We start from the raw sequence: 25,743 nt of genomic DNA on the forward strand, positions 1-25,743 counted from the left end.
GCATTGCATAGTACGAGGACGACGATTGCGTGATAGTCGTTAAACGAAAGTACGTTTTTCGGAAATAACTTTCTCAACAGTATTTTTGTAAGCGCGTTTATTGTAAAAATGACATACCTGTATGTGTTATATTGATTACGTACATCATTCATCGATTGATTATAAGCATTGGTTATTAATAAAATTAACAACTTTTAGTGCTATGTCTAACGGCATTTCATACCAAATTTATGAACCCGCATAACTCGAGTACTCAGGTAACTCGAAGTTTTCCCCACGACTCCGTCGACTTCGAGATAACGAGGTTCAACTGTATGTTTAAAAACGAAATTTTGTTCGCTGATCAAACTACTGTATAAGATGGTTATGAAGCATTCACAGAAAAAAAGCTGTAATAAAAAGGCTAATTTTTTATCACTTTGGAAAGAAAATTTCAACACGGTCGTAGTTTATATATCTTCATAAGAACGTGCCTGATTGGATAACATTGATCACATGACGGGTCAACAATCATATGTCACCCAAATGCGGTCGTGTTTGTTTCCCAAAGCATACCCTTTATTCGAAACCCCTCTCTAACACTAGCCATTTGGATTGACATGTCTCGCCTGTGTCCCGATTTGAACATCCATGCACCTATCAGAGAAACTCACTTAAGAGTAAAATCTTGATATTGATGGAGATGCTGTCAAAGTCAATGGACCATGAGAGGTAGGCCCCATCCAGTCTTTAGTATATGTAGATTTACTACCTAAGATGCATCTATGGTCCTAGTTTGGTAGGTCTATCACTTATAGTTTCAGAGAAACTAACATAAACGCAAAAACTTAGTGTTGATAGAGATGCTGACAAAGTCAATGGACCATAAAAGGTAGGTCGCATCCAGCATTTGATATATGGGTTGAGATGTACTACCTAAGATGCATCTATGGTCCAAGTTTGGTTGGTCTAGAACTTATACTGTTAGTGAAACTAACTTAAACGCAAAATAATATTGTTGACGCCGCCGTAGCCGGAAAAGCAAAACCTTAGTCTCGCCTCCGCTACTTCGTGGCGGCGAGACAAAAACAGAACAAAACAAAAAATCATTATATCAGCGTACTATATAAAATGTAATTATATGGATTTAAAAATGTCAAACATATCCATTTGTTGTTTGGGTGATATTATTCATAATAGGTGGATAGTTTGAGTAGCCGAACAGCAGAAAGTCCAATTTAAACACTTTTTGTAAATTGAAAATAGTCTCCCACCTTATATTACGGTATGCATTATTCAGAGCTGTCAATCTCTGCTGCTGTCGTTGTTTTTTCGACAATGGATTCGACTGTATAACTTGTAAAATGGCAGAAATTATAGCATGAGCTTCCTTCTCGATGAACAAAAATCGTGAAAATATCTCCTCTGGAAATTTTATAACAGAATTAACTAGTCCTTGAATTTGAAACGCTTTCCACATTTTTCTCATAAAAGACAATTGATTAGGACAATCTTGACGATGGTTGTTGTAATCAAATATGTGCGAGGGGATCAGAGAGTGCATTGATACGTATGGTGAAGTAGTATTGGTGGACTGACGGATAGCATTCAGTCTGCTGCTGGTTATATTCTTAGTAAGTCTTAATACTTCAGATATACCTTCCGACAGAGACTCCTGTCGACAAATAAGGTCATATTTCACATTACAGACGTCACAGAGTTGAGATACGGGGACCATATGTTCGTTTAACTCCTTCATACTTTGAGCTAGAAACACAACATAATCCAGAAATTCCTGGAACGTTATATCGTATCCACAATACTTGTTGCTGTCTTCTCTAAACCCTCGTTTGAGGTGAGAAGCTAATTCCCTGCCGAGCCGTCCTAGGAGGAAATATTTATCTACAAAAGTAGAAAACAGCCGCGAATATGGGTCACGTGTTATCATCACTGTCAATGTCGACTGTTTGATTCGTTCAGCCGCCAGTTTGCCCGATACTTCGTTCAAACCATTATGGATTTTGTTTCTTCCTAACAGAAACATGTCGGAGACATTGTTTTTACTGGGCTGATTGAGCGCCCTGATGAATGAACCTATGAACGTACTTCCTGTCTTAGGTGATTTACAGGCAAGTAGACCATTCTGCTTTGAGTAAAAGAAGACGGGAGTCCTTGCATGAACGTAGGAGGCGTTCCAGATAATCTGTTCACACATTTTGTGGACATTTTTAGCCCTCCACCTCATTATGGATACTTCACTAGAGTTTCGTTCTTGACTACTTTCTTTTTCAAATTGTTTCCTTTCTGAAATAGAACATGTAGCAAAATATATGTAGACGTCTATAAATTTGTGAAGTAAACTGAAATGTTAGTTTTACTTAATGAGCTGATTTCTTTTATATGTAACAGGATGAAAATATTTCCATTGATTGAACGATGCTGAATATGTAATCGGTTTTTACCCCATCATGTTTCTAATATTTGTCTGATTAATAATATTTTACCTGAGTCTGCAGTGGCGATTAGTTCATGCCCACATTGTTGTTCAAGTGGTTCCACTTCTGAAATGAAAAATACCAAGCATTAATAAAAGTTGAATAAAATTTCAGCTTTACGTAATTATCTTAGGTTATTTCTTACGCAACTCGACGGAAAATGTTCAAAGATAACATTTCCCTGCGTAATACACTCTATTAACCGTGATTCTATAGCATCCAATTCAATTAATGCATGGATAATATGATTTCCAATCCGATAAAAAGAAGTTAACTTAATCAAAAGAAATGCCCAAAGGCAAAATTGTTAAAACATACAAGTTTACAATGTACTTCTGTAAACATTCATATATACATCATTTTTTTAATCAACGCCCATAATATGTTTTTTTCCAAATGCTTGAAAGTAACATTACACAGTTGAATGTTCCCTTGCCAGATGTAATTTCTCGGCTGAAACATTTTAAGATACATGCATGTATATTCATATTTTTCGTCTTCTTATAAAACTATTGTCTATCGGGGTTTTATTTAATTATATATTTAGTTGTTTTCTGCTCTAAAACATGGTTTCTAACAAAGTTTTGCTTTTAAAATTAACGAGCGCGGATTTGCATAAATGACCAGGATGGATTTACGTGAATGGCCATCGCTTGTTCACAAAAAACTAACCAGTGTTTGAATAAGTTTGTTTAGATCAATTTCTGGCGTTAGACGCATTCGTATTTCGGGGTTTTTCGACCAAACTTTGGCGTTTCTTTGTTCAAAAAAAAAGTTTATTCATTCGAGCTGTGTTTTTGTTTTTAATTCCCCTTGTTAAATAATTGTTTATCGGTTTATTTTCAATAATTATTTCTTTGAAAATATTCTTCTTTAGCTAAGCTTTTTGCAAAGCTATTATCAAGTGCAATTCATATATATTACAGCGTCAAATAAACTTAAATGAAAACGCTCCAATGAAACGTTTCCGTCATGGCATTTATGACCAAAGACATTCCATGTTACACTCATCATCCCCGAAGCAGTTTGAAGGACGAACTACTGCAATAATGCTAAAAATATCCCCAACAGTTTATGAAAATTTGCTCCTACTGTATTCTCTTCATGTAGTTGTACATATAGCAGTTAATTTCTATTTTGACTAATCGTATGGGGCAGGGGTAATAAGCTTTCTGCAACGAGAGTTTTGTTCTTGCGAACAAAACATGTGTCTCCTTTTTTTTTTAGACAATAACCTTTCCCACATTTGAACCATTTAAACATTTCTGAACCACGTTACACTTTTGCATTAGAATTTTATTGTCCCATTGTACAGCCGAAAGCGGCATATTGACCTAACCAGCTTTTAGAAATATCAGCATTCAAAATGTTATCACAGTTATATATGAAAGCGACCGTTACGTTTTGGGAATTGTACGGTAAATGATTGATATAGTCGTTATGTATGGCTATTTTATTATTATAAGCCAGCGGTTAACAATAGTACCAAATAGTAAAATTTAAATCGACTTTAGGTAGTTTGTTATATGTTTTATTGCGATTTTTTTAACCAAACAGTTGGGCCTAACTGGCTTACGTACTCCATGCAAAACTAAATTTATGGATAGCGTTGACAAGATTTATTGATTGCGTTTCAAGCAGCCGAGTGATGGTATGACGGTTTTTTTCTGAACATTGTTTATATTTGTCACAAATTTAAACATATCACTTAAACTTGAACTTGAACTTAAACATGGTCCCAAAGAGAGTGGAAGGAGGCGCGATAAGGTTAAATAAAAAGCAAAACAACACAAGGACACGTACCGGTTAACGTAACAAAATTTAACGACAATTGTATATCAAAAAAATGTCTCTCTCTTATTTTGAATAATCAAGACGCAGCCTGTATGCGCCCTCAAAAAAGAGTTTAAACAGACTTCAAAATTCCACAGCGTCAACCCATTATGTTTTAATCGAAAAATCAATAGCTCAGTGTCAGTTTCGGTCAATTGCTATCAGTGGCTGTTGTCGGTCACACAATAAAGTAACGTGGACCAGAAACGAAGTATAAATGCTTCGTTAGCACAATAAACGGTTATGTTATGAGCATACAATCAATAACAAGATGTATGCCTACTCCACATAAAACTCAAGGCAGATATAGAATTGAATAAGGCCATCATAAGATGACAATTTATTATAATGACATCATGACACAAACTATGAAAATGATGTTGACTGTCAATTTACATCCTTAGGTGGGGATTCGACAGAATTACGCACACACCAACACACATATATATATATAAATCACAAAACAAACATTATTAAAAAGGGGTGGCATGTAAGGGTGGGTTTTTCAATAAGGAAAATTTGGTATAAATTTCTAAATAGATGCTGCCACAAAATGGCGCCGTTGAAAATTTTCTTAAAGATTGAGAAAGAGGCCTACAGCCAATCAGATTGTAGCGTGGGATGTTAGCCAATCAAAAATCTCAAAACAATGGAGGCACCAAGAAGGGGGCGGCAGCCTAAATGTTCGTAGCAACCTTTTAACAATACTTGTCAAACAGTCTAATGGAGGGTTTATGTGTCGCGACATAAAATCAGCTATGTATATAGCTTGCATATAATACAGAAGAAATACCGAAAATAAACGAGCGTCGTTTTACTCTCTATTAAGAAAACCTATTAAGGCACCAGCATATGCAGAAGTGTAGCAAACTCTGACTTTCCTCAAAAGTTATTAATGCACTCCGATTGTTGTTTCGACATTGTGACCTGGTATTTTATTTCTGAGGGTCATTTCAGGTCACGCTGTCTGACAACGGCATTCAAGAGCTTTCATATCTTTCTGTACCATCCTTTCTGTACCATTTTTAAGAGTTTTCATATATTTGTGTACCATAAAGCGGTACAGAATGAGGTAAAAGCGACAAGGTTTCATATCTTTGTGTTACTTTTCCACGGTAAAGAATGAAGTGAAAGCGACGAGTTGTCATTTCATTCTGTCGGCTGTTGTCGGCGCTGTGTGTACAGACACATGTGAAAGTATTTGAGATTTGTACAAATTCGTTTCTTATTTCTTTATGTACTTCACATGGTACACAAAGCATTGATAGTTCCTTTCTTTGTGTACCGTGGTACACTAACAACACAATGAAGGATCCTTTATGATGCAACCAAAACTAGAGATGATATGCTACCGTATACATGTAAAATCCCTTGCTATGGAAGTTACCAGATATTTACAGACAAATTAACAGCCAGAAGTCATCACAAGCAAAGATATTTTCTAGACAAAATAATCTGTTCATCTTAGAATAAAATCTTATAACTTTTATATAACAAAAATATTTTGATTATAGCATGACAAGGTCATTAAAAACCAATGACAAAAATATCATACCAAATATGTGATGGAAGATATGGTCTATACGTCAGAAATGTTGGATATGTGTTTAGTCTAATCATTACGACTGAAAACTGACTGAAAAGAAAAATGTTTGTTCCAGTTTTGATGGAATGAATATTTAATCAACAGAGAAGATGTTTGGAAAAGAATCGTTGGTTTATTCCTTTTCGAGATGGCCAACACAACATTCATTCAACTGCCTAATCAGTTATACAATGTAAGATTCCCAGACAACTTTCTTGCAATGGCAATGGAATTAAAAGAGTATGTGTTTGTTTGTTTATTACTTTAATTTTATATATATTTCAAAGTTAGTCGCCCTATTAAAAGCTGATGACATGTACAACTATTGTTTTGTAAGATGCAAGAGTATGAAATGTGTTCGAATGGCAGAATTGGAAAAAAGAAGGAAAAGAAAAATGATGCGAGACTTTGAGTTTGTTTTTAAACTGGTGGTTCTAGATTCAAAAGAAAACGACTTATTTCTAGCTTTGTCAGAACTTCTTAGCCCCTCGGTGCAACTGTCCTGGATTGTGAAGATTGCTATGATAGCCAAGATAATAAAGTATATTTGATGTAAAAACATTTCCATAGTTGGGCATTGGTAGTAATAATCTTTTATTGGATTATTATCAGTTGGTGTCATGCTGTTCTGAGTTCAAACATTATGTTTAGCCTGGCCCTTGTGTCTGGAACGAATCTGACAACGGACGAGGTCTTGGAAAGCTGATACACATATAATTCATAATACTCAATCATCACTAAGATGTTCACTGCTATAGCTTGGAGCTAATGATAATTGGTAGGTGCCGCATGTTACAGGGTTTGAAAAAGACTGAAATAAGAAAAGTGACTTAAGATGCATCAATTTACACGAATTCACCCTCTTAGCCAAAACAGTTTGGTTTTGTAAGTCAAAATATCCTTTGTTGTGCAAGTTCGCTGTCTTTTCTGTCAGTTTACGGTGATCTGTGATAAATTGGTCTCCGTATCTATTGAGACATATAGTCACAATCTTTATCACTTCCTCAATTATATCAATGAAGCAATTTTATATTACTTGAGTTCTACAAAATGTCCAATGCTTATGACGGCAATGAAAAGATTCTTCAACCCATCGGGGTTAAGTAACTGTCCTGTCAATGTTAGGCTGTAGATCAGAGTGTTGGCTCTGACCAGGCTTAAGATATAAGGGCATACTGCTATTAATACCAGATGCCTCTTACATTGGCAGGACATCTCTAAAACCAAGATCAACGACTACATTGTTGACTTGCTCCAACAATGTGAGCTTGTCTATGATGTTTTTAGTAATGCTTGCATTATTTTGGCTTCGAGCGATTGGTCCTACTGTGTCCAAATTGTAGCCCTCAAGTAGAGCTATGCTCATGAGATTAAGATAATTACGTTTCTTCCGGCCGCAATAAAACAGTGAAGGCTGATTGATTCTTTGATAAGATGTACAACACTTCTAAAAGGTCATCCATTATTGCAGACGACCTACTTAATAGTTGAGAATCCAAAAACTTTCTATCTTACAGGATATCCTGTGTACATTGGTTCGGTTAAATGCCAATCAGATTAAATGAGGGTACACGTAATGACGCAGAACACCATAACTTGTGTGTGAAAATCAACTGATACCTGGCACGTTTTGACAAGTTTGCAATTGTTCCCCTTAGAAGTAAAATTGCTAAATCAAAGACAACATTTTTATGTGAACAGGTTCTTGATTGTTAAAAGATTTTGGCCACGATTGTTTGATACAATGATACGTGTAGTGACCGAGACCCCGTCTCTCTCGGTGCTCAGATGATAGACAGGCCAGGTGACGCTCCATCTATATCAGCCAAGTGAATATGCATATTTTGAATGTCACGTGTTATTTGACATTCTGACACGCCCCCTTTAAATATTTAGATATTATCTGCAAAACAGTGAAAGTAAGAACATCAACCAATATATGTTGTATGAGTAAAATCATCAATCGACAAATAAAGACATCAATTCTCCGAAAAAGAAGTTAAACATTCAAGCCTTAGTAACGTTTAGCTGATAGATATTATACACAGTTTACACACCTAAATATCTTACCTGTAAACTAAAAGGTACAGTCGAACCTCGTTATCTCGAACTCGTTTAACTCGAAGACCCCGTTTAACTCGAAGTGTTTCATCGGTCCCGGTCAAAACTCTTCTTAATCTTAGTAATAAAAACTCTGATAGTTCGAACTCTGAAAACTCGAATAACTCGGATATCTCGAAGTGAAATATCGGTCCCAACAACTTAAATCCTACATAAAAATATCGCTTACCTCGAAGTTTCTTAAGATTCACAAGTCGATCATATATTCTTTAATTATTTGATACATATTAGACGCAGTGCTACGGTAAACATCGTTCTCATAGAGCAGCTTACGCTCGGTCATAATTTCTTCGATTAAACTTATTGTATTAAAATGTGTTTGACTGTAAAAACACTTTGTTCAAATAAAGAAACAGACTTCATCAAGGTAGATTAACAACAATTAGTACTCACTGCGAGCCCGTAAACAATATGGCATATTATTTACACCAAAGCTGCCGACACATTCTAACCGGTAAATGGGTCACTGTGTGCGGTCATGCGTAAATAAGCTCCACAGTAAAAATCACAACCTAGGACTGGTTCGTCGATTTATGTTTTTACAGGAGCTTGTATGGCAGTGACACTGATAATTAATTGAGGGATTATAGGAACAATACGATAATTATTATTGAGTACGTCGTGTTGAGGAGATGTCAAGTGTCATTGGGGTCTATAAATGTTGATATGTTTCCTGATTAACTCATACCCATTTCGGAATGTCGAAATCAACTGAGCAATCCAACGAAGGACCCGGCTCCACCGGGGGGATACTTGGATCAGTTGAAAGGGTGAAAACCGGCGTGAAGAGAAAGATTGTGTATTGTTTTCGCGTGTACTCATTAAAAACATCATTTACGTGTACGCTCCAATACCGTGATTTGTGTAAAGACCTGCGCACTTTCATTTCCGCTATCAGCATAGCGAGGTCGGAGACAGCATGTAAGTTTTACAGTAGACGTTCTTCCTGTTTGTATGTGTGGTTATTGTAACATTGATTTGTATCAATTAATTAATATGATTATGAATAAATTGTTATTTTTATTTTATATCGTTATCTTTTTGTCATTTACCGACTGTTTATATAAGTTGTTGATTTTTCCAACAGTCAACGTATTGATAGCCTCATATTTGACCAAACACTTTATGCCAAACATATGAACTAGCTTAACTCGAATACTCGGATAACTCGAAGTTTTCCAGCGATCCCGTCGACTTCGAGATAACGAGGTTCGACTGTATGTTAATTACCTGTAGTTCTTACCACTTTATACTATAGCCAGTTCCTGTTTATGACAATAGTATTTTAAAACAAACGCAAAGCCAATGATGTGATACCTAGTTGAATTGACTATTACCAAGAAGAGCGAGCCCGGCAAAATCCGTTTCTATTTCGAGTTTGAATTTTACGTATAATTTGAAGCTAGTGATGAGTGGAGATTTAGGAACTTGTTTCTTTTCTGTAAAATATATGCATAGAATATGAAGCAATATTTGTTTGTGTCTGGGTTTTGAGTAACTACTTCAAGCCACACCTGAGTGACGAATCAGTTTAATTATTTATATAGATATTGTATATTTTTTTTTTACATTTTAACTGTTGTTGAACGGAGTAGGCAAATAATGCCTCAGAACGGTTCACTTTTTCATATATTTCAATACATATTTGAGAGAAAATACTTGCTAATTCCACACACATAGACTTGCATGTTACTGATTTGAAGTGAAATGAAAAAATAAATCATGAAGTGGGGAAGGGCCATTTTCATTTTCGTATCCCGATTTCATCCGACATCTAAAGCAATATTTCAACGAAACAAATATTCCCCAATTCGGTTGGAGGAACACGTACCACCCCATGTATATAGAACCTTTCAAAAAGTTGAGAACCCATATCCGTTCCGGTTTATAGTTTTGTTTATTCAACTGTCGAATTTTGCACTTGAATCGTGAATTTGTTTAATCTTCGTGGCAATGCAGTATATTACCTGGAATATTGAGGTATGCATTGCAATTTGAGCTCACCTGGTTGCTCACAGGATTGATCTTATTCTGGGTATCAGGGAGAAGTTTGATCGCCAATGTTGCATTCCAGCATGTTAATGATTGTGCAACATCATGTGTTTTAAACCAGGGTCGTCCGCCGATCAGATCAACTTGATAAATTCTTCCTTCTAGTGTATGCACACGGCATTGATTTTTTTTGCAGATTCTCCAGATACATAACAACAAATGTTGGATGGTTTTAAAAATATATCACGGAGTATAAACTTAGGTTGAATATAGGAAAGACGAAAATAGTAGCATTTAGGAATTGCGGTGGTATCAGAACTTATGTGATTTTGTGTTATTATAATATTCAACTCCAGATCGTAACTCAAAATTAATTATCTTGGTTTGCTATTCCACAACAATGGGAAAATAAATAAACTAGAATTGTAAGCCAAAGACCAAAGACTAACAAATACATCCACTCCCATATAATCCAGAACTGTAAGCAAAAGGCTAACTATGGCAAAGTGTTGCAAAGCAATCCATAGTCTCCCATCAACATTTATTTCTTCATTCTTCATTTACTGAGCTCTACACTTATTTTAGTATATAGGTCACAGTGACATACTTCCTGAACTCCCCATTGTAAAACATACTTGCAAACCAAATGTTGTTAGTCCAGATGAACAAGCATAAGATATGCCCCACACAAACGTTTTCAAAAGCTGAGGTCAAAAGTAAAACAACATGTCACAATAACCTACTTTTTGTATTTGACATTCCACCATCCCATACGCATATACACAGATGCAGATTTTATTATGACTATAGGAATTTACTTATTCCTCTGCTGTCAGTTCTATAATATAAATAAATATATAAATTATATATAATAACGAGGACAAACCTAAATATCCCCCTCAAGCCGCCATATCACAAAATTAAAAATATGGAGAGAAAACATGTATGATTTCCCCCAAAACGTATCCCTAAATGAAACAAATTAAATAATAAATAGGAAGTACACAACTACATCATGCGAAGGGGTAGTTATCATATATGTTAAGAGCCGCTGACATTGGCTTTGTAGTGAAGGAAAAGTTGTATCGGGGTAAGGAGTTTTTAACAATGTGCCATTGCTCTGTTAAATATAGTCAGAATGAAAAATACGAAACCTGGATGCACAACATCTAGTATTTGTGTAATTGATAGCATATACACTGCCAGCAATACGCTTGAAACATGAGTTCAAAGTTCAAAGTTACTCTGTAGCTTTAACTTCTGTAGGAAATATCAAGACGAAAAAAATCAGGTCATGCTAACAAAACGAATGCCGTTAAAGACGAGTCCTTATTTTTATATCATTATTTCTCATATTATAATATTTTGAAAACTTAATAACCAATTTAAATTAATTGCTCCAAGACTAAATGAAAAAGGCTGGGAAGGGGCGGATTGGTTGTGATGGTGGGGTGGGGTGGGGTGTGGGGTGGTGGNNNNGGGGGGGGGGTAACCTAATTTTCTATCTGAAGCAAATTTCTCTTTTCCAAAATTCGTATTGAGCCTGTCACGATCCAAATTTCAGACAAAATAAATGTTTGGGTAATGCACAATTACCATAGACATGATTTTCCAGTCAGTTATTTTTGCATCAAGTGAAGGTAAATATAAATGTTTACATGTTTACTAACATAACAAAATGCCCCTTTTCTACAAAAGTGTTCCATACAAATTTCACCTTGCAATGCTTTTCCAACGAATATCGTTGTTGTAAAACAAAAACCTATAAAAATGAACAAAATTGATGGAGTCGAGCTCGAGACCTATACACTGCCAGCGCTACGCTTGAATCACGAGTTCAGAGTTCAAAGTAACTCTGTTGCGTTTTCTCCTGTAGTCAAGTCGAAAAGAATATCAGCTTAGAAATAGAGCTAATCATCCCATCTCTGTGTTGTATTCAGAAGAACACCCAGGTTTCAGTCATAATCCATTACCGAAAACTTTCGATGAAATCGGCCTAGTAGTGTTGGAGGATTCGTCCAAATAACATTTGGGGACAATGGTAGACATGGTACCACACATGTACATCATTATATTCAGCTGTACCTTTAAGAGGTTTGTCACTAATTTGTGCTGGGTTATGTTATAATGTATGCTGTATTGCGTAAATGTGTGTTATTGCAATATTCTTAGAATAGCTGTATGAAGTAAGATTAAAGTACATGTATAGGAGCGGAGAAGAGCGAATTCAGAGACTGGCACAAGAGAAAGGTCTAAGAAAGAAACAGTCTACCGATGCACATACTGCGGCGGAGACTGTTACTCCTTGATCAGTCTCTGCAGTCACTGTAGACGATCACCAACCACAACATCGTCATCAAGAGCGCGTCACCATAATAACCTCTCGATCAAATGCTGAACAAATACGTATACATGTCATTGTATAAGCCTATTTTTCATAATGTATGTATATCACATCGTGTATTGTACTATTATACTGTGTAACATTGAATTGTACTGTTAATACTGTATGTTATATAGTATTCTACTGACGTATTGTGAAACACAAGGAATAAAGAAGGACCGGTGAACTTGATGCGGTGTCCGTCGTCCGATACGGTCCGTCTGTCGTCCGTCCGTTTCACCATTCGTCCGTCCGTCAACTTTTCTTTTAAATAGTAGCAAATATTTTAAACAGTAGCTAATATTCATGAACAGCTTGATGGATTTTGACTAATTTTGGTCTTGGGCATCCTTGAACAAAAGGGACTAAGTGTTTTTAAACAGGGGTTGTGGTCCCCCCAGGAACAGTGGAGGGGAAGAAGTTAAATCTTTTAGATCCTTCTTTTCCCGTTAGAATGAAGAAAGTTAACCACATTTAGTGAGATCATCCTGGACAAAGAATAATTAATTTTGTATAAAAGGAGAGTATGATTCCCCCTATAGTTTGGTTGGTTGGTTAAATAGGGTTTAACGTCCTATGAACAGTTAAGATCATTTAAGGACGTACCTCCAACTGTGTTGTGTATTCGTGCGTGGTGCATGTGTGCAGGAGGCATGGTATGTTGGTGTAGTAGCCTCCTAGTAGCTATCTCACTGAAATGCCATGCCGAAGGCATCCAGCACAGCATTCTGCCCTGTCATATTATACTGACAACATGTAAACCAGTTGTTGCCATTACCCTAAACGCTGACCGTTAAACAGGGAATAGCAACTACCATTTTAAGGATATAACCCACTGCCTCTTCACCTGGGTGAACTTTCAACATTAAAGCCAAAAGTGAGGTGTTTCAAACACCCACATTAGTCGCCTTCCATTATAGGGGCAGAGAGAGGGGCCCAATAAGGGAAATAGAGAAAACCTTCTGATTTGGAGCATCCTAAGGTAAGGGGACCCAACTGTCCTCTTTTGGCAGTGGGTTGGGTCACAAAAAGGTGATATATATATACATCTTTAAAATCTTTCTTCCGTTCAAGTAGAGGCAGTCTAATCAAATATTGCCTAAACGTAGAAGTGTACAGTAGCGTACGGTGGCCATGGGTGATATTTTTGTACAATGAATAACCCCTGTTGTATTACATGTATCAAAACTTAAAAACAAAATCAGCACTAAAATTGGCATATACACGATGAAGTGGACTATGTAGGCTTCACATTTTAAAAAAAAATCGAATTTGGTTTGAGACTACATATTTGGCCATTTACACATCGGTGTCTACACAACAAAAGCTACAGGGGTGTCAGCGTTTCAGTTGACAAACGGAATGGAATGAAAACGCAACGAGAACGAAATGAAAACGGAATGAAACAAAGCCTAAACGGAACAGAAAGAAAATAATTTCACTGTTTGGAACGAAACGCGAATAGAACGGAACNACATCATTCGTTTTAAATGTCTCTGAATGCAAATATACATATTATACTGATACAGGTCACAGCACACTTATAACCACAAGTACCTATCGCGAATGAGACAGCATGTGCATTCGTATTGTTTTTTCTCTCATAAAGTATGTTCGAGAGATTCTAGTACATTAAGCCTGAAAACTCGACGAAACTGCATCTAACAGGCATTTTGCGACAAAATCGAAAGAGTATGAAGAGACAGTAAGAGTTGTCTTAAAAAGCTGATCACGAGTCGATAAGTTTTTGAGACTGCCTCAGTTACCACCGCCATTTTGTTTCACATCAATGTACAAGCGCCTCGCCGATGGAACGGAACGGAACGAGTGCAGAACGGAACGAAACGAAAGCTCCACTCGGACTGGGACGGAGCGAAACGGAACGATTGGGGTAGAGAGGATTTAACATGGAACGAAGCAGAACGAAACGAAAAAAACAGTCTGCGACGGAAACGGAACGAATTGAATCTTGAGAACGAAATGAAATGAAAACGCGAATAAAATGGAATGAAAACGGAATGAAAACGCAAAATATGTCAACTGAAACGCTGACACCCCTGTAGCTGTTCATGTAGTCTATTTTTGTATTCAGCACATGTGTAAATGTTGTGAAAAATCCAGTTGAACGACCGATGCTAAAACGTGAGTATTCCTGTTACCGTGTAGGTGATATTCAATTTCAGACAAGTTTTAAGAAAAAAAATACTACATGCGTGGGTCAAATTTTGGGTTAAAATTCACGGCTTTTTGGCATTTTGGCGGTTTTTGATGTGGTAATCATGGTTTTCACAAGTCTCAAATCTGGGGAAATCACTTTTTGAAAAAAAGGATCATTCTTCTGAAAAACAATGTATTCAAAATGTAGTTTATAAATATATATACATATGTAGGTGTGTTGTGAAGGATGAATCTGCTATCCATGTTTATCTGAGACATGCCCTTTATTTTTAGGATCAAGCCATTTCTACTGTACTCTGCTACCAAAGCATCCTTGAACAAATATCTCACTTTTGCATTTGAACCCCCCTACTCCCAACTCGGGGCATTTGGGCGGGGTCCAATGGGCAAAATTCATTTAAATCCCAGTATTATATTAAATGATGTTTTTTCTATAATTGCTTAAATTGTTAGGGTAACGATTTGGGGAATTTCAAAAGTGCATTCAGACACCTGTGTGTCCAATTATTTATAATCAGTCATTTCTAAATTTTGAGAAAAAAATATTAAGTTAATATAAGTGCGTTATGTGATGTATTGACCACATAATGTACTGTGTTATCCAGTGAACAAACCCATGTGTATATATATTTTCTGCATGATGTACCATGCTGTATTTTATGCGTTTTTCTCGCATGTCAGATACAGGTTGACATAAAAAACAACAACACTATTATTATATGCTTGAACATTTCTCTCAATTACATTGGCCGGATCCTATACACGTGACTGGTCCTCAAAAAACTGCAGACTGGTTATCCGGTGAATATTGATTTCTTAAACAAGCCTATATGGAACTTCCCCGCAACCTATCCTAATGCATGGGCAGTTAGACCAGAACGCGATCTGTCAGGAAACAACAGAAGATGGCTGTTTGGCGTTCGCTTCGCCTTCGTAACTGTTGAACATTTCCAAATACCTCTCGAGGACAAAGATGCTATTAACACAAAAAAACCTCGAACACGCAGTGCGTGAACCTTGATGATGTCTTTGAAAGCCACGATGCCGAACTGTTGGATTCAACCCTGTCTAAATGTTACACATAGGCTCGCGTAAAAATTACAGAATCTTGATTTTGTTTTAAAATTATTTGTTTGAAGCATATAATAAAACAGTTTGGCTTTTGTGCTGGTTAATAATATGATGTAATATGAACCTGAAAAGGTGATATTAACCTCGGTTAATTATACTGTTTTATCCAGTGAATATACCAATGTCATATATTTTGCGTATTAACCCATTAACGTATGTAACCTATCAGCCCCGAGATTGGTTGTAAGTCTCAATTGTTTCAACTGTGACGCCACGCCTAGGGCAAGGACATGACATCACAGACTTACGCACCGGAGTCAAATTGGCGACTTTTTACATTTAAAGGTTGCATGAACATTGTCGTTTTACACGAATAAATGCCACAAATCTTGTTTTCATTTCATATGAAAGATCCTCGCTAAATTGAAAGTTCTTAGACTCGTGTCATAAATCTCATATCAAATGGAAACTCATGTAAGATCCTATATGTATTACAAATATGCAAGGTAGCAATGTACAGTAGAAAGGGCCTAGTCATAAAATTAAAGGGCATGTCTCAGATAAACACAGATAGTGGATTCATCCTGCACAACACACTATATATAAACTACATTTTAAAAACATGTTTTTAGAGAAAAGCATAATTTTAACCCAAAATTTAACCCCGCAGATGGCAGTTTTTTTAATAAATTTAATATCACCTACACAGTAACAGAAAGACTCATGTTTTAGCATAGGTCGTTTAGGTGGATTTTTTTCACATGTGCTGAATACAAAAATAGACTACATAAAAACTAGCTTTTGGCGAAAACTGTAGTCTCAAACCAATTGCAACTATTTTTCTTGAAACATTATATATTACACATTGTCCACTTCATCATGTATATGCTAATTTTAGCACAGGTTCACTAACCCCTAAATCATTCTCAAATTTCATATGTAAGTCCCCCATGATGCTCAATTTAGCATATTTCATCATTTGGACACTGCAAGGTGGGGAAATGTGGCTGCCAGGCAGCCACATTGGATTTTTAATTTTCTGGTTTGTTATCCTTTTATCTCTAGAGGAACCGGGCAGACCTTTCTCAAATTCCATATGAAGGTTATTCTTCACCATATAAGGCATGTTTCATTTTGAGACTGAGTGGAAAAAATAAAATGGCTTGTAATCATACTTTAGAATTGCATATCCCCCCCCCCTCCCCCAACACACGCACACTTCTACACACCAATGGACATTATGTCATCAACAAGCTTCTGCTTGATTCTCTTTTTTATTTAACATTTCAATATTGTGCCACCTACCCGTTTCAATGGGAAATTTCATATCAGAGCATCTAAATTTGCATAATATTAACCTGCTCTGTTCAGGGAACCACATACAAAATCCACAAACCGGAATAAACCAGAATGCAGGAGTGGCTGGCACTAGATCACGTCGCTCTGGCCACGAGACCTTCAGAACTCACTTTTGATCCGCGGCCATTATGAAAAAATACCCCACCCTCACCTTCTAAAATTCTAAACCTGCCCTGTAATAATGTTATAAAATAACAAGTGAAAGAACTAACGTGGACAAAGACATTTCGTGTAGTCGACGTTCCGATGAATAGACATCCAAGATGATATCACCAATGACAATACAAACATAGCACAGAGTTTTCTTTTCTATTCTTAAGTGTCCTCATCTTTACAAATCCATTTGAATGAAATTGTAAATGTACACCAAACCCACCATGATAGATACCCTTGTTACAGCTTTCCTTATCGTGATCAATACAAATACCACTGTGTATCACTGTAAACATGTTTTCGTTAATTATATAAAAAAGTTGCCGCCATTCAGTCTTATGTCACACCACATATGATGTCTGTGATCACCATAACTAGGTTCCATGAACAGGCTTAATTGACCTCGATGTGCTCTGACACGTTATACAAGTGAGTAATTATTATTTGGCGTCACACAGTGGCGCACCATGGAGCGATGTATGGAAGTCGATAGGTGCAGCCAAACCGTATAAAGCCAGAAAATGGCAATTCTGGCAGATGCATACCAGTGTTGTTTCCTAAGCCGTTGCCAGACTGGTAGTGCATCTGTGTTTTTTGAGTTATTTATTTAGTGATAATTTTTACCCAGAGTTACAAAGTGATCGTTGCTTCTGCGATATCGTCGACGATGTGTTTTAAATACTACGTACGGACTTCGATAAGGTTTAAATAGAAGTCCTTTGATTTACTGATGGGGCTTTACGTCCTTAATATACGTTTTACCAAGCATAGGTTAACATAATTTACATCGGTAAGAACGTAAATTGTGGCCACACTTGTGATAAGGCCCGGCCAGTAATCTAAGGTGGCGGCATATCAGACCTGACTTAATTCATATTGACTGTAAAGAATGTAATATTAAGATCATTTACAGGTAAGTATATATCTTTCGAATTGTTGGACTATTAGACATCTTTTTTTCTCTATCTTATGGTTTATTATCTCGAATACAATAGGGAATACCAGGATGGGGCCTGGCCTAATCCCTGTACATAGTACATGTAGCATATTCATTCTCTGAATCTCTCTATCTTGTACGCTCATCTTCCTCACTCTGTCTTTTTTTTCTCTTATTCATTTTCTTTCTTTACGCAATTTCCCTTACATTGATTTCAATTTCAATTTGCAAAAATCGCTTGTAGCTTGTTCCCCAATTGTTGATATATGTTAACGCTTTCAATTGAATTGATTGTAAACCTTAGTTCTTGTTTTACACACTTCAAAATATGCTGTGTGAAGTAAGCAACTTCATATTCATCATCAAATTTTTTTTATTTTTTTTTTCTTTCCATATGTGCCACTTTGTAGTAAAGACAAACAAATTGATTATTGCATTACATTCTTGGTTTAAATTACAGCTTCCTAACATTTCAACTTTCTCAGTTATTTGGTATATTTGATTTGAATTTGATATTTCCTGTAAGGCTTTGTTTATCAATAAGTCAACTGTCTTCCAAATTTCTGTTATTTCATTGCATCTGAAGAATAAATGAATTTGATTTTCCTGAACTTTATGACAAAGTGTACATAAACCGTTTGACAGTCTCATTTTAAATAATTTTGCCTGCGTAGAAATAATATTGTGTAAGCATTTCCACTGGAAGTTGTTACATTTCCTGTTTGCTATAGATGATTTTAAAGAAGTCCAAATTTTAACCCAATCTATGTCATCATTTTGATAAACAGCATCCCAGCTATTTTGTGATTTGGGATAGTATTTCTTATTCAAAATTAGTTCTTTCAATATTTTATTTTTTAATCTATTCGGATCTATTACTTCATCGCTTTTATTTATTTTTATGTGTAGTTCATCAGTTATAACTATGGGTTCAATTTCTGGAGTCTCATGGTTAATTTATTTTATTTCTTGTAACCAATTGTTACATGAAGAAATTGCCTTCTTGACTATGGAGAATTCTGATATCCAGTTATCTTTGAATCGTAACTTCTCCAATAATTCTTGAGAATTTATAAAATTATTTTTTTCTTCACTCCATATGTCTTTTATTTTCATTATATTTGATTTTGTCCAGTTTTTTTAGGAAGATCGGATTTTTTTGGAATGTGATATTTGTGTTTCCAAATATCCTTTGATTAAGTATTTCATTTTTTGTTTTGACCGAACGTCGTTTTAGCATAACCTGCCAACCTTGAAGAGAGATCTTATAGAACTGTGGAATATTTTGTAATTCTAGTGATTTTGTAGTGTTACATTTACACAAAAAGAAATTTTGAGAGAAGGTAGAATCATATTTTTGAAGCCAGTATTTCCCAACCGCATTCCAGCATTGTAGTTCTGAGTGAATGATCTTGTATATATTTTTAACACCCTTTAACGTCTCCATTAAGTCAAGATCAATCAAATTTGATCCACCAATTTTAATTTCTCTATAACATGTTTCTTTTGCAACTTTATTTACATTTGAGTTCCATAAATATGTGTAAATTATCTTATTTATGGTGATTATATGTTTCTGTGGTATGATTGTCTGTGATACTTCATAGTTGATAGTAGAGAGTAATAATGAATTTATTATAAGAATTTTCCTTGAAGTGTAAGATTTCGTTTTTTCCAACAACGTATGGTTGACTCAATTTTTCTTATTTTTTCTTCTCAAATTTCATCCAAGTTTATTCCATAACCATGCATTATCCCAAGAGCCTTTATTCGCTCTACCCAAGTAATTTCCTTAAAGTTAGGAGGTCTCTGTTTCCATGTACCTATGTACATGCCTTTTGATTTTTCCTTTATTCTTTTGGCACCAGATGCCTTTTCGATTAAAGGAATAGATTTCTCATTACCAGCAAATAATTGTGAGTCGTCGGCAAACATATTAATTTTTGCTTCAATTTTTCCATTTTCACTATACGGAATATCAATTTCTTTTATTATTATATTTTTCCTAATAGAACATGCCATGGGTTCAGCTTGTAGGATATAAATCAACGGTGCTATCGGGCACCCTTGTTTTACGGAACGTGATAACTTAAATGGTTTTGAAATAAAGCCATTTGTAAGGATGTGACTAGATGATTGTTTATATGTCATTTTTATCCATTCTATAATTACTTTCCCAAATCCAAATCTTTTAAGGCACATTTCTACCCAATCCCATTCCACTCGATCAAATGCCTTTTGTTGATCTAAAAAATAATACTTCCGCCTTTCTTTTCTTCATTGGAGTACTCGATAATATCTTGGATTAAACGAATACTGTCTTCTATGTCTCTTCCCTTTACAAATCCCTTCTGGTCGCTATGAATAATATTTGGAAGTTCCTTTTTAATGCGTTCTGCAAGAATTTTTGTTATAATTTTGTAATCTGTATTCAGGAGAGTGATTGGGCGCCAATTTTTTATGTCCTCCCTTTCTCCCTGTTTGTACAAAAGGGTTTTCAAACCTTATATTGAGATGGGCATAGCTCTTTTGTTTGGAATATATCTATTATAACATTAGTAAATTGGTGCTTTATTAAATTCCAGTAGGTTTGATAAAACTCTGCAATAATACCATCCATACCAGGTGATCGATTGGCTTTCAAATTACTAATGGACGAATAAATTTCATTTTCAGTAGGCAATTTCCCAAAGTCATTTCTTACCTCATTTGCAACAGATGCCTCTACATTCTGTAGTAGATTATTTGCTTCTTCAACATCTATTCCTTCAGTAGTAAAAAGATTACTATAAACTTAACTTGTTCCTTAAGTATATCGTTTATATTATTTTTATAGCTTCCGTCTTCACATTTAATTGAGACCCACTGTATGTTCAACGCCCTACATTTTTCAAGACCTAGAAAATGAATTTCTCACCTTCTTATACCATTTTATCCTACATCTTACCTTTGTAGCATTTGCCTTATTTTCATAGTACGAGCTGATTTGATTTTCTAGTTGTTTAATAGTTTCAGGATTACCATCAGTATTTTTTTATCTCTTTTTCAAGATATTCATTTTTTTTTAATTTTTAGCATTAAGTAGTTTACTTACAAATATACATATATCTGTAATTTTTGTCTTAGTAATTTCCCACCATTCCTTAAGTGATGCAAAATGATTAATTCTGTTTTTTCCATTCATTCCAGAATTTGGTAAACATTTCTTTGAATATATATCATTTGTTATGACGTTTCTATTCATTTTCAAGTATTCTGGACCTCTGTTAATTTTTGACATATTCATTTTTATACAAGGCACGCCATAGTGGTCACCTTTTGTAAAAGGACAAAACTCTATATCTGTTTTAGAAACTTTACTGTCTAATGAAGTAGAATTTAAAATGTTGTCTATTCTTGATTGTTTATTGTTTCTTCTAAATGTAAAGCGCCTTTTATCCAGATTTCTCCTTCTCCAAACATCCTCTAATTCCAATGTCTGGATTAGTTTGTTTAGCTTTAGCTTCCCACCCTCTGCTCCTTCTGAGGTACAGTTATTTATATATCTAAATCCTTATTAAAGACCCAATTAAAATCGCCACCGATTATAATGGAATTGTTTTGATATTTTTCGGCCGACAGTTTCTGACGTATTACATTAAAGAATGTTTGTTTACCTTTAGTATCATTCGGTGCATATATGTTACATAAAGTTATTTTTACATGTTCATGCTCAAAAGTAATAATAATATATCTACCTTCTTTGTCAGTTTCAATGCATAATGTTTTTAAATTTAAACCACGTTTAGCTAATATTGCAACTCCCCTAGAAGAGGATGTATCTCTTGAGAAAACACATTCTCCACTCCACTCTCTTTTCCATTTAAACATAGTACTTTCATCACCACAATGAATTTCTTGGCATAATATTATATCTGCTTGAATTTTCCGAAACCAATAAAATAAATTTCTTCTTTTTCCAGAATTATTCAGACCATTAACATTAATGGTGTATATTGAAAGAGCCATAGAAGATCATTGGAAAAGTAATATTCTCAATACCTCATCATTTTTCAAATGAATGCTCACCACATCGAACCTGTTTGGCATTTGGAGGGTTGTCCAGTGAAGTGTCACTACGATTTTCCTTGTTACTTTATTCTAAAATTCCCTTGTAGGATGCCACAATCATTTCTGCACCCTGAGAACTAATGTGAACCCCCTGAGTGTCGTTCAGGTCATATAGCCTTTTGATGGGGACATCCTTATAAAGAAATAGTTTGTCTATATCTAAGTAGCTCACTCGCTGTACATTTTTACACCATTTCTGCATTAATGAGTTCACTGATTTTGCTGTATTATTTAAGTTTTCAATATGCTTGGACTGTCCTCTCCGTGGTAGTATACCGGATATGTACACATGTGCGTTTGGAAAAAAATCACTGATGCTGTCCACAGCTTTTGTAAATGTTATTTCCACAGTTTCTGCATCACCTTTATTTCCTGACACATCATTGGTTCCGAAGATTACAAAAACCTCCTGTATGTCACTCGTATGTATGTCCTTGTCGCGGTCGGCCAAGTCTAGTAGTTACTCCTGCTTAACGCTCAGCAAATTAGGAGTAGGACGACTGGTTTGCCCATTGTCAGTATAATGTGACCGGGTGGGGCGTCCTGCTGGGTGTCTTCGGCAGTATGTTTCAGTGAGGTAGCACTATAAAGTCGGCATCAGTTCCGCGTTATCACAAGGAGACAAACACGAACATATCGCAGCCTCCCAAAATACACACACATACACTACACGCATGCATCTTGCAAACAGGGGAGGCCGTCCTTAAATGACCTTAGCTGTTAATAGGACGTTAAACAAAATCAAACAAACAAACAAACAATAGTTCCTGTACTCTGGATGTAGTCACTCCGGAGTTTGCAATGATCTTTGAATTTTGATTGTCTAACGTCACGCTACCACAATTGGTACACTACCCAAATTGGTACACGGTCAGAAAATGGTTCGAATAAATACTTCAAAATTAAATTTGAGCATTTTCCTTTGACAGTGTAACAAAGGAGATATTTATCAGCATTTCCACTGAGTAGTTTTGTTTTCAGGAACATTTTAAGAGTACACAATGTCTTCAAAGTAAACAAAAAAAAAAAAAAAACAGTAAAAAAGACATACGTCGACGAAATTTTGGAGGATTTTTAAGGGGTTAAATATAAGCATGTTTTAATGTCGATTTCTGGTCCATATAATTGGATAATATAAAAGTGTATATATACAATTGTAGTTCAGGATGGTACTTGTAAAAGCAATATATTTTGTTGCAATCGGCACATCCACTAGTAGAAATAAAAACAAGTTTCATAGCCTGTGATATAGTGTACCAATTGGGGTTCTAATCACTGCCGAAAAACGGACGAAATCTCACTGCGAGTTTAGCGTTCTATTTTCAAAAACAAATAAGGTAGAATTAAAACTTTATCTGAAAATGAACCACCATAGGTAGTCTTTGTCAAGAATCAAGAAACATTCCAGATACAAGATCTGAATTTTTGAATATCACTGAAAAACTGTCCAAATTGTACCAATTGTGGTAGTGTGACGTTATGCACATTCTCTTGCAGTTTGAAGCCCCGAGAATAACTGCAGTCACATTAGGATTTTCCTGATTACTTTGCATAGGTGTTGATTGGGCTTGTGGGCCATTACCTGTACACTTTGCAATATTACGTTCCCCTCTAATCACCTCTAATGTATTGTCAATACAGTCATCCTTTGACTGAGACATGTCCTTTACCCTTTCGTGGGCCCCATGCTCTGCTGACCTGTACCCATTTGCTGTGTATTATTTGTAGCCTTACCTGTGCAATTCCTGGCCAGTTGGTCTGGGCTCCCGCACGATAGCACTGCCTTTGTTGTCGCTGGCTAAGCTTAGTCGGGCACTTGTAAAAAGGATGGTTAGTTTGACCACAATCTGTGCGCTCTGTTCTATTATTGTCAGCAAACATTCTGACCTTGAAACGTCCAAATGTGGTTTCTCTAGGAATGATTCTTTTTGCATTAACTAGTTGTATGTATCTTGTTCCCGTTTCTATTTCTGTTCCTTTAATTCTTCCCCTTCTCAAACTATCCTGTATCGGCTGACCATACTCCGACATCACTGTATATATATATCCATCAGGTAATTCAATGGGAGCATCCTTGATAGTTACATTAGCGGCAGTTTTTTCAACATGAAGGATCCTGCAGTGGAGATCTCTGATAACCATTCCTCTCACCAATAAGGCATGCTTGTTTCTCTCCTCCTGAAGGGTGACAACACACTCCCCCTCCTTGAGCTGGATGCCTTGTATGAATTCCCTGTTGAGGGCCCCATCTAAGCTAGACAGAACTTCCTCTTACTGCATACTTCCCACCTCTCACAATGGAAAAGTGTGGGCAATAAATCACTTGCTACCACAGTCCACTGCACACATAATCCCCTTACAAGGCCAATCATGATTACATGACCATGAAAGGGGGTGTGCCCAGTGGACTGTGGCCACAAATGCTGTAAGAAAGGGGAGATAATCAATCAGTGAGTAACGATGAAGTCAATACAGTGGAGGATAAACTTAGTTGACACATTTCAAATAAGGGGAAAAAATGAAAGTTAAAAAAAGTAATTTCATGATTGAAAAACACAAACAGATTTCCTTATCACGTGAGAGAATAAGCATTTCCCGGAAAATTTTATAATCTTAAGGAGCCGTTCCTTTATACGAAATTGCACATTCAAATATACCATTCATTGAAAGAAATTCAACATTGTTTCCCGTATTTTGAACAGACACTCCTTACCTTCCCTGACACTGGACCTGGATAGTAATCCAAAAACACTTGTATCCATTATGAAGGATACACTCAGACTGGGCTATTGAGAATCTTACCTGGTTTTCTTCAGTGTAGGGTAGATAAAAAGATTGTCCAGGTGAACATTTTTTACTCAACTTTTCTGTTTTGTTCGAGTTGGGAAGCATGCAGTAAGCCAGTTATTGCATGATTTCTCGTCACTGGGGACTTATTACACCCTCGCTTCGCTCGGGTGTAATAAATCCCTTGTTACTCGAAAACCATGCAATAACCTTTACATGTGTCAACCTATGCAGGTGCTTTGTGTAGAAATGCACACTGGTTTCAATAGAAATAGTGTCCATTATAACAATTTGATGAGTCCTGCACGTTCTGGAATGAAGGGAGAGAGAGAGAGAGTTGTCTACATTGATGGTGTTACAGTGGGTCAAATCACTCTGTGCATTTTTGCACTAGACTATTAGACATCTTCATATTCCACCAATGAACTCATGATATTTGTGAACATTCCGAGAAATATCTTCATGTTTTGAACTTTGAGAGCTATATATCCACCGGGTACTGCGGGAAAAGACGATTCCGCCAGAAAGCATATCTAAATACGACGGGGTACACCATTGAATGGCAGTAGAAATCAGAACTCGGGTAGATATTTTTTTATTTTTGTGAAAGGTGTACAAGCTCTGGGAAATGTAATATGCCTAAGGAACCCAGCGATATCCTAATTACACAACTCAGTAATCAGTCAACACCTTGCCGATTTTTCGAATAATGCTCAACATCATCTGGCTACCCTATTATCAGAGACGTATATATTACAGA

At 36.0% G+C, this 25,743-nt stretch overlaps 1 protein-coding gene across 2 annotated transcripts in view; it reads right to left on the reverse strand.

The window, feature by feature from the left end:
- Nucleotides 1-921: 921 nt before the first annotated feature.
- Nucleotides 922-25,743, reverse strand: part of LOC110466875 — a 43,161-nt gene continuing 18,339 nt past the window's right edge. For both annotated transcript variants that reach the window (XM_021523683.1, XM_021523682.1), the window contains exons 2-3: nucleotides 2,484-2,540; nucleotides 922-2,283 (exon numbers count right to left, since the gene is read on the reverse strand). In XM_021523683.1, the coding sequence (XP_021379358.1) occupies nucleotides 1,136-2,283; nucleotides 2,484-2,540 (1,205 nt within the window). In that variant the 3' untranslated portion in view covers nucleotides 922-1,135. The remainder of the gene's footprint in view (nucleotides 2,284-2,483; nucleotides 2,541-25,743) is intronic.

This window comes from Mizuhopecten yessoensis, unplaced genomic scaffold, assembly GCF_002113885.1.
Source record: "Mizuhopecten yessoensis strain PY_sf001 unplaced genomic scaffold, ASM211388v2 scaffold11145, whole genome shotgun sequence".
NCBI lineage: Eukaryota > Metazoa > Mollusca > Bivalvia > Pectinida > Pectinidae > Mizuhopecten > Mizuhopecten yessoensis.